We start from the raw sequence: 16,300 nt of genomic DNA, 5'->3' as shown, positions 1-16,300 counted from the left end.
GTTTCTCGGAGATCCGAGAAATATCTCGGATAACGCAGAGGATCCCGAGTTCAGAATCGAACATGGCTACGCCCTTTATCAACAGAAAGGAAAGTTGTAGTTTTATCCTGTTTAAGCACTACTTCTCATTTCTGGCTCATTAAATCGGTCGCACACACTATACCGTCCAACTTATCTGTGGACGTGTTGCTACGGAGTTTTATACGTGAAGCACCGCGCGTAATGTGTGATCAAGTGATATTGCTAACAATGGCTACCAATTAACCGGGCTAGAATTGGATTTCATGATTAGTCGGATTATTTGTCGAATTTAAGGTAGTTCGGGCTAATTGTAAGTGAACGAAGATAAAGACCTTTTAAACTGAGGTACCTTAAATCCGACAAGTTGTCCGGCTAACCAGAAAATCTTGCTTTTTGAAATGGGTCCATGGTATATTGCACTTCTGTGGCAGATGGATTGCATCCGACTCGTATTCAAGATGTTCAATAAACATGTTAAGTGCATATATATTCCCTTTTTTTTTGAGTCTGTTTGCTCATGCAAAATGAAATGTGATTAATATAGATTAAAAATGAATTATATTTAATCGTGATTAATCGAAATTAATCCACAGCAACCCTGTGATTAATCTGATTAAAAATTTTAATCGTTTGACAGCACTAGTTAATAGGCAATAGTATTAGTATACCGCTAACCCATCAAAACAAGGAGAGAGTCAGTATAATTCTCACAGCAGCGGAGTCGGTGACCTCCAAAAAACCGTAAAACCCACAATACAGTCGTGTTTATGTCATATGTTTTTGTGCTTATTAAATTTAATTTAATAATTTAATCTTTTTATTACCTGTGTCTTGTCTTGTCACTGTCATTCTGTTGCACTGTAAAGTTCTGTCACTATAACAAATTCCTTGTATGTGTTAACATACCTGGCAATAAAGCTTATTCTGATTTCTGATTAACTGTTTCCAACACAACAGTAATAAAATGAAAGTCTTGCTTTAACATAAATACTTAAAAGAATAGATCGCTTTAATCGCTATTACAGTTGGTTATGGGCACGCGGTCTTATTTAGAAAACATACAAAAAGAGACGCATATAATGTTTAATCATCCGTTTTGTATTTGTCCGAGTAACAAAGCAAAGGAATGATAAGCTGCTTCAGTCGAAAACTGCATTTTACTTCTCATGTAAAATAAAATGCAGGGTTGGCAACTTTGGTCACCTGCATGGAGTGAGATTTTCTGTTCTCTGTTCTGCACACACATTTACATGTATGTAAGTTTTATTACCTTGTAAATAGTCTGTAGGGTTTGCAAACTGCAGTAACATTTTTGATGCAGCTAATTTTAATTTCAGAATGGAATATAGATTTGCCGTAAGATTTCTTACGTGAGAGTCTGAAAGAGTTTGCAACCATGAACACATATATTCTTTGTTTCACCTGAATCGATTTGTATAGAAAATAACCATATACAGTAAAGTGGAAACTTCGACCAACATGAAATCACCAATAAACGACTTCTATTTATTCAACATTTTATAAAATGCATACTACGTTTAAAAATTTCCAGCTTTACGGTTTCAGGACAGAACAGCCACTCTGTTATGAACATTATGGGTTTTTGAGTGTTATTAGTGTTAATAACAGCAGCTAACAACACAATAGCGCAAACAGAAGGGCTACATACACCGAAGTAGTTCTTGCTTGTTCATTGGCGTGGGAAAAGGCGGTTCTAGTGTTATTAGGAGGGTAATAAGCGTTACCTGCAAGATCGCTATTTTTATTATAATAACAAGTATAATATAATTATTATAATATATTAATATTATAATTATAATAATTTTAATTATTACTTTATTTAACTTGACATATCACATCTTTAAATTCTCGTCCTTGCATTAGAACGTAGACCAGTTAATACTGATCGATGGTATCTCATGCTGCGTCATGTTTTAAATTACTACACACTGAATATTGAACTGAAGCTTGACATAAAAAAAATTCAAATCGTAATCGCAATTTCTGTCAGAAAAATCGCGATTCGATATTTTCCCCAAATCGTACAGCCCTACATTTAACTGACGTCTAGCGCTACACTTATTTTACGCATATAACGCGTATTTTGATTGGATGAGCGCCAATGTCTGAATCACAACAAAATGCATGTATGTCATTGATTGGTTGCTTTTGAAGGGCGCGAACGGCGAAATAATAATAATGTTGCATTTACATTTACATTTACATCATTTGGCAGACGCCCTTAGCCAGAGCGACTTACATAAGTGCTTTAAGACTCCAGACTTTAAGACTGTTGCATTATGGAACGTTACGTTGTGTGTCGTATACTTTTCGCTCCAAATCTCCCGACCCACTATGTCGATCTGAGACAGCAAGAAGAAGACTGGTCTCGAGACATCCAACTCTAGCATTAGTTACATGTAATTATTGCTAGCAATACTGGTGAACATGAGGATAAAGTACTGTGTGTTCAAAATGGCATAAATCCTCTGGAAAGTTTTAAGAGCACCATTTTACTCTCAGTCTTCATTTATAATGTAAAAAGACGTAAATAACTTAAAATAGCTGCTTTCAATCATACCCTATTTTGCTCTTTACACAGCATTAGTATGTATCTTCAAAATAAAGCATATTAAATAGACATCTTTGCAACTTTTAACATGAAACATCCTGCTCCTAATTAACTTGCAAGTGCAATTAAGTGTTCATCAAAAAAGATTAAATACCCCTGTGGAGAAAATAATGGAAAATTAAATGATATTGTAAACTTCACCTTGTTTGTATCTCATGCTAAATGTGGCACATCAACCGTGCCTCTGTGGTGGGAATATTTCAGTTCCATTCACAAAAGTATCACCTCCAACAAAGAAAGCCAGCTTGTTTTCTTTCGGTGCCTTTTCCACGGTGAGCCACATGCTCTTCCTCCTTTCCCTGTTTTCTGCAGAAAAATCCTCTGCCAGCTTCAAGTTGTTACTCTTGAAAAAAGATGATTTTTTTGCAGAACGCCAATTAGCATTGCAGTAGAGGTGAACTCCTGGATGATGCCTCTAAGTTGGATGTTATCCAGCTTCCTGAGGCCAAGCCAGTGCACCATATCAATGACGTCTGGAAATTTATCCCTGACCTCTGGAAGAAGGGTTTGGCACTTTGACGTTCTGTCCTGTTCTTCCTTCTCATCTAAGCCATAGAGTTTTAGAATCCAGAAATGTGAGTAACTTTTCAGGTAAGAAATCTGTTTGTCTTGTGTGTCAAAGTTTGCTTCACACTTAGTGATCTGTGATTCGATGTGTTCAAATCTATCCATAATAATTTTTATCTGTACACAAATAGAATCAAATTATTCTTTAACACCTGTAATCTGTGTAATGTTTTCCTTGATTGCTTCTTTCACTTCTGAAATCACACTGAAATTGTCACTAACCATCTTTTCCAAGGCAACCAATCTGTTGTTTATCTGCAAAGAAAGAGTTGAGAGCAGGGAGAGAATGACAGCTGTCTCTGTGTCTTCAACTCCTCTTTCTCCTCTCCTCTGTTTAACTCCAGGACACTTAGATGGTGTATCAGGAAGAGGGGCCCACAAACATGTGGCTATTCTGTCCAGGTTTGAACCACCAACCTTCCAATAACAAGCACAGTGGCGTACCCTGCTGATCCACACACTGCCCTTGATATAGTTATATACTGTACTAAACAATGTTGAAATAGCAAAATGCAAAGCTTGCTAAATTTTGTTTCCTGTGACAGACAAATGTTTTATTGCAACTTGAGGGTTGATGTGATAATTGTATGTTGATATTAACATTGCACAGCATGTAAGCATAATACTGGGGTCTGCATGTGGGTAGTGCTGTCGGCGCCCAGCGCTGCTTTGTGTGTGTGGAGTTTGCATTTAAATGAAATGGAAGTGCCTATATTGACCATTTAGCTTGGTCCATAAGTATTTGAACAATGACACAATTTTCATGATTTTAGCTGTGCACATCGCCACAATGAAATTAAGCATTAAAAATGGGATTGAGGTATAGACTTTCAGCTTTAATTCAAGCCGTTTAAAATATCGTATTACCCCTTTAAGAATTGTACCCATTTATGTATAATCCCCCCATTTTCAGGGGCTCAAAAGTAATCGGACAAACTATCAATAGCAAAACTATAATGATCATTTTTAATACTTGGTTGAAAATCCTTTGCAGTGATGCCCAACCCAACCATCAATGTCCTCACTGGCTGTCACTTACTAAGAATTAGCCAGCAGAGCAGAAAATCCAGGAAATGACAGCAGTGGGAGTCATCAAGCCTTCTGAGAGTCCATTGGCTGTGCTGGCAGTCCTCATTATAAAGAAAGATCATGACATTTCTGTGTGGACTTCTGGCATCTGAATGCTATAACTCAGGAGGACTTGTTCCCACTGCCCAAGAATGGTAACACACTGGATCACATCATGGGACTGGTGTAGTTTAGCTCCTTAGACCTTCAGAGTAGCTATTGGCAGTTCAAATCAGCCCCAGATGCTCGAAGCAAGACTACGCTCACCATTATCCAGGGTCTATGGCACTTCTGGGTCATGCCATTCGGGCTCTGTCACTCCCCCTGTACCATCAAGAGGTTGATGAAACGAGTACTGGGAAATCAGCAGAGCCGCTTCTATTGACCTGGTTGCAGAAAGGACACAGCACTGTTTGTGCACTGCTGCAACAAGTGTACTGCCCACTAGGACCCAAGCCACTAGTCCTGGGCGTACATGCAGCAGTGCCAGGTGGGAGCAGTGTTGGGGGTAACGCGTTACAAGTAACGTGCGTTACGTAATAATATTACTTTTCTTAAGTAACGAGTAATATAACGCATTACTTTATAAATTTACACATCAATATTTGAGTTACTTTTTTAAAAAAAGTAGCGCGAGTTACTTTTCTATTTTAATTAATTTGCTTAAAAAAATATTTAATTAAAACGAACGTAGTCACGTAGAATCACGCACTCAGTGCTGCTTTGAAAATGCATTCCGAGCTGACCACGCCCACCCTACGGCAATCATTGCGTCAAGGCGGGGATTGGCGGAAGCGCGTTACGTTTAGATCGTTTGAAACATGGCGGCTGGAGATCTGATAAGATCGTTGAATTCATTGGCAGATTAAGTGGAGCGTGAACAGAGAAATAATGTTTTTGAAGCATCATAGAAACACATAGGCTGACTTGAATAATCTGATAAAAATTGAACTAAGGAATTCAGATCACTTGAGTAGTACAATTTCATTGTTCTCTAAAAAGTTATTAAACATTTTAAATGTTTAAGATCTGTCTTTTGCCCTAATATAACTTATTTCACAATGGCAATTATCTAGCCTATATTGCACTCTTTATTATCTCATTGGACAGTGAATTTACTTTATGTAGGCCATAGCCTACCAAAACAAAAATAAAAACTTAACAAACACATTAATTTTCAACTTTCAATAATTAATGTTGAGATTTTTTTTAAATGGCATGCATAGCTCTGAAAGTTCTGAGAATATTATATAATTCTATATTATTATTCTATATATGTGTTTTTAAAAGAAAATGAAATAATAATTCTAAGGCCTGAACAACAAAAAGCTTTAGCCAGGTAAGAAATAAGTAACGCAAAAGTAATATAACGCATTACTTTCCATAAAAAGTAACTAAGTAATGCAATTAGTTACTTTTTGGGGGGAGTAACTCAGTATTGTAATATATTAAATTTAAGAGTAACTTTCCCCAACACTGGGTGGGAGTACCCATAGAGAAGGTCGAGGTGGATATCCTGGGTCCTTTCCCTTGCAGCAATTCCGGGAACCATTATGTGCACTTAGCCAAGGATTATTTCACCAGGTGGCCTGAGGGGTACATGGTTCCTTACCATAGTACAGGGACCACATTCAAAAAACTAGTGGAAGAGTTCTTCTGCCACTTTAGAATGACAGAGGAGCTGCACAAGGACCTGTAGCAGAACTTCAAATCACAGGTAGTTGGCGAGATCTGCAAGCAGCTAGGCATTGCAAAGACCTGCACCACCCCCCTCCATCCTCAGAGTGATGGGCTGTTGGAGAAGTATAGCCACATGCTCCCTCTGTTGCTTACCATACTTGTTGCTGACCACCAGTGTGACTGGAACCGACACCTGTCCCTGGTCCTGTGGGCATACCAGGCTGCAGTGCAGGTGAGAAGCCAGTGAACCCCAGATGCGCTGATGTTTAAGAGGGAGCTGTACACTCTGGTAGGCTTGGTGTTCATGCCACACCTTCAGATAGAGGTACTGAAGGAGCCAGTTCTAGAGTTCCTGTGTGGACTTCAGCATCAGGGAGCATGTTTGGGTGTACCGCCATATTTGAAAGAAGGGGAGGTTGCCCAAGCTGGGCAGCCACTGGTTGAGACAAGGACCCAGGCCAAAAGGCCCAAGCAACGAAAGGCTATGGTTCTGCACTAGGAGCGCCTGGCACTTGATTGCCCCAAGGCCCAGTTGAATACCCCTGCAGCAGCTGTGGAGAACATGCTGGGAGATCAATGTACGACAGTCTGTGACACATCAGTCCTCCTGACGGTGCTAGCCTCTGCCGCATCTGTGGGACTTTTTGAAAGAATTGGGGGTCGCTGTAGGGCTTGTCAGCACGACCAATTATGAACTTTACCAGCATGCCTTGCATCTCTGCAGATGTTTCTATAAATAGTGTACATTAATATGTGTCTTTGTGTATTTTTGTTGTAAATTGTAAATGTCATATCCGTGTCATTGTTACCATGTAATATGTGTGTTTTATTACCGTACAACTATGAATGTGACTGTCACGTTAATTGTTGCTTCCATGTCTGTGCTGTTGCGACTTTGACCAGTGCTAGGGATTAGTAGAGGGAACAACTTTCAGCTGTCGTCTCATTTATTAAAATGTCTCACGCACTCATCACAATATGAAAATCAGCGTATCAATAAGATTTGTTGATGGTCCTCTTATCAGGGGGTTTGGGGGAATAAAAAAATAACAATAACAAACATAACATATAAACTGTTGTTTGACAATTGAGTCAAATTTTATCCTTTTTGAATATATGATAATATATTTTATGAAATAAAGGTGTTTGTCTGACAGATGTGTTTGTCCTGATGATGACGCCCTCAGGTTATAGAATGAAACGGAAAATCAGACTCCACAGTCTGTATTCATGCTGTTTTAGGTGTGTGATGTTATCCAAAGAGATCCTAAGACATATAACAACATATAACTTTTTCCTTTTTGAGGGGCAATACCTGTATTTGTTACTTCTGTTATGCATAGTTAAATATTTGTCATTTTCACCACATTTTCAGTTAATTGGATTTTGGGTTTGTGTTTTACTCCATTGCCACCCCAGTAAAATCATTGGTTCTAAGTCTGGCCACACCAATGTAAAAGGTTTGGCTGTGTCCTTGAAGACTGAAAATCAAATTCATCTGAGGGCCTCATCTTACACTCTTTCTAAAGAAGATGCTTAATTTAGAAACTAGGCCTGCTTGCAATGAAACTTGAGAAATAACACAATTACTAGAAGTATTCTTTTAGGGGATTTCTATGAAAGGTCCACTAAATGCTGCCTTTGTTCACTTGATGATTGTGGTTTCTTTAAAGCAGGCAAGGAAACAGAGGAACCAATGAGTAAATATTAGATTGTTTATTTATCAAGATATATTGTTTTCTCATGTTTAGCATGATATGTTTTATGACTTAGAACCTGGTGTTTCCTTAATAAAATATTTGGCACATATCTGATTTTGAACCACCAAACCAAATCACCTGGATATTAGCCATTAGATAGTTAGCCTACAACATGCAGGCCTCAGCTCAGCCATTTTTGCATTTCTGTTTTTTTCACTACTTTCCACACTTGCTTAACAAATGCCCACAAATGCCCTCATTATTCACATTCAGTAAAACCAAGGAAGGAATGCGTGGATGGTTCTGTATTCTGTTACATCTTCTACAATATTCACTCTCTGTCTCACACTTTGATTCAGAATGAAATGCTAACAAGCTATGTGGACTAGTAGTTTGGTTTATCTTTATCGATTCTTTGTCTTGTTGCCATGGCAAGAAATAAAGAGACAAATCAATTTATCCTGAAGGTCTCCAGTGGCAATGGTGAAGGAGCAGACCGGGCTGGGCTCAGGCACTGGAGCGTGCTGTACTGTGCTATTCTGGGAGAGCAAATAGGGCAGTCTCTTGCTGAAAATGTCTGAATCACTCACAGCCAGAAAAAGAAATACTAAAACCATCAAGGTTACAATATTATCCTGAAAATGTTTTTTCTTATCTTTCCTTTCAGTTACAAGGATTTTTGCCAATCAAAGGGTGCATAGTTTGAAGATACTACAACAAAGGGGCAGAAGCTCCAGCACATTTTATTTAATATCTAAAATATATAAAGACATGTAACTCTTCGATCCTACCTATATGTGATCTTATCAGCAATAATATATCCAAACTGTCAGAGACCTGACATGTCCTCCAAATCTCCTTGGGTTCATACAGAACTGAACATCATGCAGAACTACAGCCTACAACAGAAAATCTGTAGTATAAGACACCAATACCTTTCCACACTGAAATGCCTGACAGCAAACAGAACATACAGGTATGTGTGTCAAAAAGTACTTTCAGAGTTGACTAACCAGTTCCTCATTTGTAATTTGGAGGGCAACTATAAGAACGAATAACATGATTATATGACAATCAGCACAAGTTCCTCAAAACCTGACTTTAACATATCTATTACCATGAAACCACAACTGTGTTCATATCATTATGTACCCCATAGCGTTACAATAGAACATATACCTGTTTCTATACTAAGTGTTTCACCCAAGTGAAAGTGAGCATCATTATCAATTCAAATGAGCTGTTGATTTGCCATATTGCCATGACGGTCAAACTGCACTGGCACATTATCGCTAAAAGTATGAGGCTCGCTAATGGAATTCTCAATTGACAGAAATATGTGGTGCAGCATCCATAACATCCATTACAAACTGATGGCTCACCTTACCAACTGACCTCAAAATCGTATTCAGTCCAATGGTTTTATTGAATTTGGAAAACAGCCACACCCTCACACTATACCTGAAGGCTAATTTGAGATACTGCCAGACTATATATTCACAGATTTTCTTGAAAATGTATAAAAATGGCAATGAATCAGAGAGATTAATATAACACTTGGGTCACAAATGTCCTTTTCCAATTTGTGAGGAAAGTCACCATATAATTCCCATGCTGCCACTGACATTATACTGCCACTAAACAAGCATGACATGCCACCCTGTTACCATGGTAACAAGCTGAACACAAGAAAACAAGCAATGGAGAGGGAGTGGATGGTGCAAAAATGGGGAGGATGGAACACAGCTTACCTCACAGTTGTGGCCAGTGAAGCCAGCAATACAGGCGCAGGTGTATGTCTCAGTGTCTGGTGGTTTGTCAAGTGTCCTCAGCGATGAGGACAGAGAGATGCAAGAACCACTGTTAAGGCAAGGATGTCCCTCACAGGGGTCTGGAGGAGGTGTGGCCAGAGAAGGTATCAATAAGGAGGACAGAGCAGGGGTCGGCGGTGAGGTTAGGCAACATCCAGCACTGAGCAACAGCAGAGCAAATGCACGGAGCAGCATGCTAGCAGGTGCGAATCACAGCGAAGCTGCAGCTTTGCTGATTCGTTTTCTCCCTTCCTTCTCTTCTTTTCCCCACTGTCTCTTCTCACCCTCTTCTTCTTTATCACGTGTTTAAGAAGCTAACTCGTGACGGCTACTTCTGTTCAATGACTGCGAGCGGAAGGAGCACTGACTGCAGCTGGCAGGGGCTGTAGGAGTGTGTGCTGTGCGGCTGCTGGTGGACTGACTGAGCAGGGATCTGTGGAGGGTGGGCAGGCTGAGTCAGTGATGACTAGTGACGACATACACAGAGACCCAAGGGGACACAGGCTGCTTATACACGTGCGCGCACACACACACACACACGCACACATATGCACACACACACACACACACACACACACACAAAAAAGGTATCAGCTCAGAGCACATTTAAAATTCTATCATCCCTACATTGCCTTTCTCTTAGTCCTTTGCTGTTCCTGTGCGGGTTAGAACAAACAAACCCTGATCGTTTTAGCAGCAGGGATTAATTGCTTAAAAATGCTTAAAAAAAAAACACGCACACACACACAAAACAGCACAACCCTCACCCCGTCAGTAGAGTGAGGATCTCATTCTTTTATCATGTGCTGTTAAACCTAGCTTCATGGGATACATATTTAATATGTGGTCATTTTGAATGGGACATGTAGGATTTTTTTCTGTTTTTATTTACAAAATAATCTTGGTTTTCTGTGCTTAGTAAATTAGTTTTCATTAAATTAGTCTTAATCAGAGGAGATATACTATGTAATTCAATAATTCATTATAGGTATTTTAAACTGCAATATTGGTTAAATGTTGTTGTAAAAAAGCAAGTATCATCTATGTGTAATCTCTACTTTTATGTTCTATATGTGTAACTTCTTTATTATATTTGCTTTATTTCAAGGATTTTCTTACATTTCAGACTGCCTTTGTATCACTTGTCCCAAGGATGGCAAATGGATTTTAACTTCTAGCTGATTCGGAGGTTAAGTAATAACATGTATCACTTGAGGTCATGAAGGCCAAATCACACTGCAGTAATGGTAATTTCCATTCTCTCTGCACCAACCACGTTTTTTTTCTGTAGTCATCATTGCATCAACAGAGGTCATTTATGTGATCATTACCAAACTGAAATGGCTCAGTTAGGTCCATACAGGGCATACTCATACTTTTATAGAAGATGCCATTCAAATTGTTGGTCTCAATCTTCTCATATTCTCAATTTGAAGAATAATTAAAATGGGTCAGTTTCACAGCGAGTTCCTACAAATCATATGCAATAATGCCCTTCAACCACCAGAGGGAGATAAGAAGACAAATTTAAAAAGATGAGCAATTATTTTAAAACGTTTTTCTCTATTTTTAAGAACATTTTCCAAAAAAAACTTAAAATTTTCTAAACTTTAAATGTAGTCACCATATCAATTTATGCTGTACAGCTAAACAACGCCTGCAAAATGCCTTACTTGTTTCAGCTGCTTACTCAATGTTTCAAAATCACATAAATTCATCTTATGAACAAAAAATTATCACTTACCACAACAATCAAAATGCTAAAGAACTGCGTCACTGTCATTATTCACTGAAAAGATGGGATGTAATTTTAGAATATATTGTAGCATCGGCGAGTTGCCTGTAGCTAGCGGTGGTAATTTGCATGTTTCCCAATGTGCACATATCCCCTGCATGTATTTGCTGTTGTTAGCCTATTCCATGTCACGTATTCCTGGTATATGACGCCAGGTGTAGTGCTAATGTCAGTGTTGTAATAGCATGGTGTGCATGTACCCACCATGTCATGTTGGGGTGATTAAAGGAGCCAGTACAGTAGTGTGTGTAAATAGTTAAATGTAATGGGCTGTTATTGCTGGGATTTGATGTGTGAGTTATTTTATGGGCTGTGGGTCAGAGGTCATCTATTTCATAAGAAGGTTGATCATGTTATAGGTGGTCTTACTGTCTGTGGCGAACCTCTCAAAGTGCACTCATCTGTAGAGGGTTTCATCTGGAGGCACATGGATACTGATGTCATCCAACGGGTCTACCACAAGGCCAAGGAGAGGTGGAAGGGCCTCTCAGATGGTGTCACCCATTTGAACTGGGAAGGGAGGTTGGCGATCACCAGGCAGAAGATTGGAAGGTAGGAGTCCTTCCAAGGTAAGGTCTTGGCCGTTAAAGTAGAAATTCTTCCCACCCTGCTCTACTTTGAGCATGTGTACCCTTTGCCCCACTTCACGCGGTGAGGCCTGGTGACGGATGTTTTTAACCTCGTCTAGGGGGGGCAGGAATAAGTGTGTGTGTAGGAAAGTGATGTATCTTAGAAAGGACAGTGGGGGGAGGGATGTTTTTGACTTCTCTCTCTTCTCGCAGTTCTGCACATGCCTCACAGCTCCCCTCAAGCACCCCCATCAGCACTTTGTGCATCTGCAGCTGGCTCTCTCCATGAGACGCCTGGGGACGTTATGGACCAACCTTGGCCCCAAGGCTGAGACCCTGCTGGCCTACTATAGCCATGTCGTGAAGTGGAGTAAGTCCATCTAGGTAGGTGTCAAAGCAGAGGCCCTGATTAAGCCTTTATAAGGCTTTTCTTGGTCATATGGGTACTCAGGCCATGCTGGGCCTTGAGGAGGGCACATGAGCTAGAATCAATGGCTGCAGGACCTGAACTAGCAGTGCCTTCATGGTAAGCTGCCAGTCATGGGTGACTTGGACAGGCATAAGCTGACCAGACACCCCTGCTGCCCCAATAGAATGAAGAAGAAGCCATCAAGCGTGTTTTGGGACTGTGGGCATGCACAAAGAGTTTGGGGGTTGGTAGTGGGCCTTTGCAGACGTGCAGATCCGCAGCCCGATCTGACCTACAACAAGGTGTTGAAGGGGTGGTTTCCTAACCTCCATAACCCCTTCGGCCCCTGCATACGGCTGCTGGTCAGCATTACCCATCGAGAGCTGTGGAATGCAAGGACCGCACTAATCTGTAGAGGGTTACATCTGGAGGCACATGGGGTATTTCACAAAATCTGGGCCGACTTGAATTTCAGGATGGATACTGGTGTCATCCAATGGGTCTACCACAAGGCCAAGGAGAGGTGGAAGGGTCTCTTCTGGCTTCAGCCCCATGGGTTTTTTTGGGTGACTCTTCATCCTGAGGGTTGATGACAATGCTCTGTTTAAGCACATGGAAACTACCTCTGGTTTTGGTAAAGTGTGCTTAATGTTTTATGTGTGGAACTTGGTTTATTGATTTTATCATTGAATTTTATTGCAAATTTTATAATATTGCCTGCATTACTTGGGACTAAAACATAGTGAAATTCAAAGATAATGTTTGTGCTTTGTAAAGGAAATCCAAGTGCCCCGTGATAGTCGGCCTCACTTCTGAGTGATAGTAGGAAGTCGCCTGCTTTGTCCCTATTTTAAAACTTTTAACTTTTTAATAGACTTACATTTAAGATGATTTTTTATATATAGTTTTTAAGGGTTGTCAATAAAAGAGCCTTGTGTGTGAAGATGCTGCCTTGCTCCTTGCCCACCACTCCGTAATTTGGGTCCGCTGGGCCTCACAATGTTTTAGCAGTTGCAAAACAAACTACAACAAATATCAAGAGCTGCTTAAGACTCCATGTGGACATTTGTTATCTCAGAAATCACTTCTTATGCAATTATAAAAGCTTTCAACGATGAATCAAGGAGGCTGAAGAGAGAAAGGATATGGCAGAAGGGCACAATCGAGGGCACTTATCATGCATGTTTGATTACACTCAACAAAAACTGAAGACAACAATTATCAACCAACAATTAGAAATCAGACAAGGAACAGGAGTAATAAGAAAATAAAAACTAGAAAGGCAAGAAAAGTGGCAGCTTTTAATTATGTGCACTCTAACCCACGTCTGCCTGTCCTGCTACATTATCACAAGATTAAAGTGTGGCTCAATCCAGAGCAATGTTGACAGATTGGACAGGTTTTGTCAAACTGTTGCATTGGAAACTCTTCACACTATCTGGCAACTTGTTGCAGAGAGTACAATCGCCAAAAGTTTTGAGAATGACACAAGTATTGGTTTTCACAAAGTTTGCTGCTTCAGTGTTAGAAAACATCTGACAAAAAGATTTACAAAGTTATACTGAAGTATAATTACAAGCATATCATAAGTGTCAAAGGTTTTTATTGGTGATTACATTAAGTTTATGCAAAGAGTCAATATTTGCAGTGTTGACCCTTCTTTTTTAAGACCTCTGCAATTCACCCTGCCATGCTGTCAATCAACTTCAGGGTCAAATCCTGACTGATGGCAGCCCATTCTTGCATAATCAATGCTTAAAGTTTGTCAGAATTTGTGGATTTTTGTTTATCCACCCACCACTTCAGGATTGACCACAAATTCTCAATGGGATTAAGGTCTGGGGAGTTTCCTGGCCATGGACCCAAAATGTTGATGTTTTGTTCCCCAAGTCACTTACTGTAGTTATCACTTTTGCCTTATGGTACAGTGCTCCATCATGCTGGAAAAGGCATTGTTCATCACCAAACTGTTCTTGGACGGTTGAGAGAAATTGCTCTAGGAGGACGTTTTGGTACCATTTTTTATTCATAGCCGTGTTCTCCGGCAAAATTGTGAGTGAGCTCACTCCCTTGGCTGAGAAGCAACCCCAAACATGAATGGTCTCAGGATGCTTTACTGTTGGCATGACACAAGACTGATGGTAGCGCTCACCTTTTCTTCTCCAGTTAATCTTTTCTCCGGAAGCATCAAACAATTGGAAAGGGGATTCATTAGTGAAAATGACTTTACCCAAGTCCTCAGCAATCAAATCCCTGTACCTTTTTGCAGAATATCAGTCTGTCCCTGATGTTGTTCTTGAAGAGAAGTGGCTTCTTTGCTGCCCTTCTGGGCACCAGGTCATCCTCCAAAAGTCTTTGTGTCACTGTGCGTGCAGATGCACTCATACCTGCCTGCTACCATTCCTGAGCAAGCTCTGCACTGGTGGTGCCCCGATCCTGCAGCTGAATCAACTTTAGGAGACGGTCCTGGTGCTTGCTGGACTTTCTTGGGCACCCTGAAGCCATCTTCACAACAACTGAACCTCTCTCCTTGAAGTTCTTCATGATCTATAAAATGGTTGATTTAGGTGCAGTCTTACTGTATCCTTGCCTGTGAAGCCCTTTTGCAAAGCAATGATAATTGCATGTGTTTCCTTGCAGGTAACCATGGTTCACAGAGGAAGAAGAATGATTTCAAGCACAACCCATCTTAAAAAGCTTCCAGTCTGCTATTCTAACTCAATCAGCATGACAGAGTGATCTCCAGCTTTGTCCTTACACTCTCACCTGTGTTAACGATAGAATCACTGAAATTACACTCACCTAAAGGATTATTAGGAACACCTGTTCAATTTCTCATTAGTGCAATTATCTAATCAACCAATCACATGGCAGTTGCTTCAATGCATTTAGGGGTGTGGTCCTGGTCAAGACAATCTCCTGAACTCCAAATTGAATGTCAGAATGGGAAAGAAAGGTGATTTAAGCAATTTTGAGCGTGGCATGGTTGTTGGTGCCAGACGGGCCGGTCTGAGTATTTCACAATCTGCTCAGTTACTGGGATTTTCATGCACAACTATTTCTAGGGTTTACAAAGAATGGTGTGCAAAGGGAAAAACATCCAGTATGTGGCAGTCCTGTGGGCGAAAATGCCTTGTTGATGCTAGAGGTCAGAGGAGAATGGGCCGACTGATTCAAGCTGATAGAAGAGCAACTTTGACTGAAATAACCACTCGTTACAACCGAGGTATGCAGCAAAGCATTTGTGAAGCCACAACACGCACAATCTTGAGGCGGATGGGCTACAACAGCAGAAGACCCCACCGGGTACCACTCATCTCCACTACAAATAGGAAAAAGAGGCTACAATTTGCACGAGCTCACCAAAATTGGACTGTTGAAGACTGGACAAATGTTGCCTGGTCTGATGAGTCTCGATTTCTGTTGAGACATTCAAATGGTAGAGTCAGAATTTGGCGTAAACAGAATGAGAACATGGATCCATCATGCCTTGTTACCACTGTGCAGGCTGGTGGTGGTGGTGTAATGGTGTGGGGGATGTTTTCTTGGCACAATTTAGGCCCCTTAGTGCCAATTGGGCATCGTTTAAATGCCACGGCCTACCTGAGCATTGTTTCTGACCATGTCCATCCCTTTATGACCACCATGTACCCATCCTCTGATGGCTACTTCCAGCAGGATAATGCACCATGTCACAAAGCTCGAATCATTTCAAATTGGTTTCTTGAACATGACAATGAGTTCACTGTACTAAAATGGCCCCCACAGTCACCAGATCTCAACCCAATAGAGCATCTTTGGGATGTGGTGGAACGGGAGCTTCGTGCCCTGGATGTGCATCCCACAAATCTCCATGAACTGCAAGATGCTATCCTATCAATATGGGCCAACATTTCTAAAGAATGCTTTCAGCACCTTGTTGAATCAATGCCAAGTAGAATTAAGGCAGTTCTGAAGGCGAAAGGGGTTCAAACACCGTATTAGTATGGTGTTCCTAATAATCCTTTAGGTGAGTGTATGTCAGCAGGTCCTTTTGTGGCAGGGCTGA

General features: G+C 40.5%; 1 protein-coding gene across 2 annotated transcripts in view; it reads right to left on the bottom strand.

The window, feature by feature from the left end:
- Positions 1-9,931, bottom strand: part of dner (delta/notch-like EGF repeat containing) — an 80,808-nt gene extending 70,877 nt beyond the window's left edge. For both annotated transcript variants that reach the window (XM_023792146.2, XM_023792147.2), the window contains exon 1: positions 9,420-9,931. In XM_023792146.2, the coding sequence (XP_023647914.2) occupies positions 9,420-9,674 (255 nt within the window). In that variant the 5' untranslated portion in view covers positions 9,675-9,931. The remainder of the gene's footprint in view (positions 1-9,419) is intronic.
- Between the last annotated feature and the right edge of the window lie 6,369 nt (positions 9,932-16,300).

The sequence above is a fragment of the Paramormyrops kingsleyae genome, chromosome 17 (genome assembly GCF_048594095.1).
Source record: "Paramormyrops kingsleyae isolate MSU_618 chromosome 17, PKINGS_0.4, whole genome shotgun sequence".
NCBI classification, from domain to species: Eukaryota; Metazoa; Chordata; class Actinopteri; order Osteoglossiformes; family Mormyridae; genus Paramormyrops; species Paramormyrops kingsleyae.
Note: the sequence above shows the minus strand (reverse complement) of the source record. Positions and strands in the feature narration are given on the sequence as shown.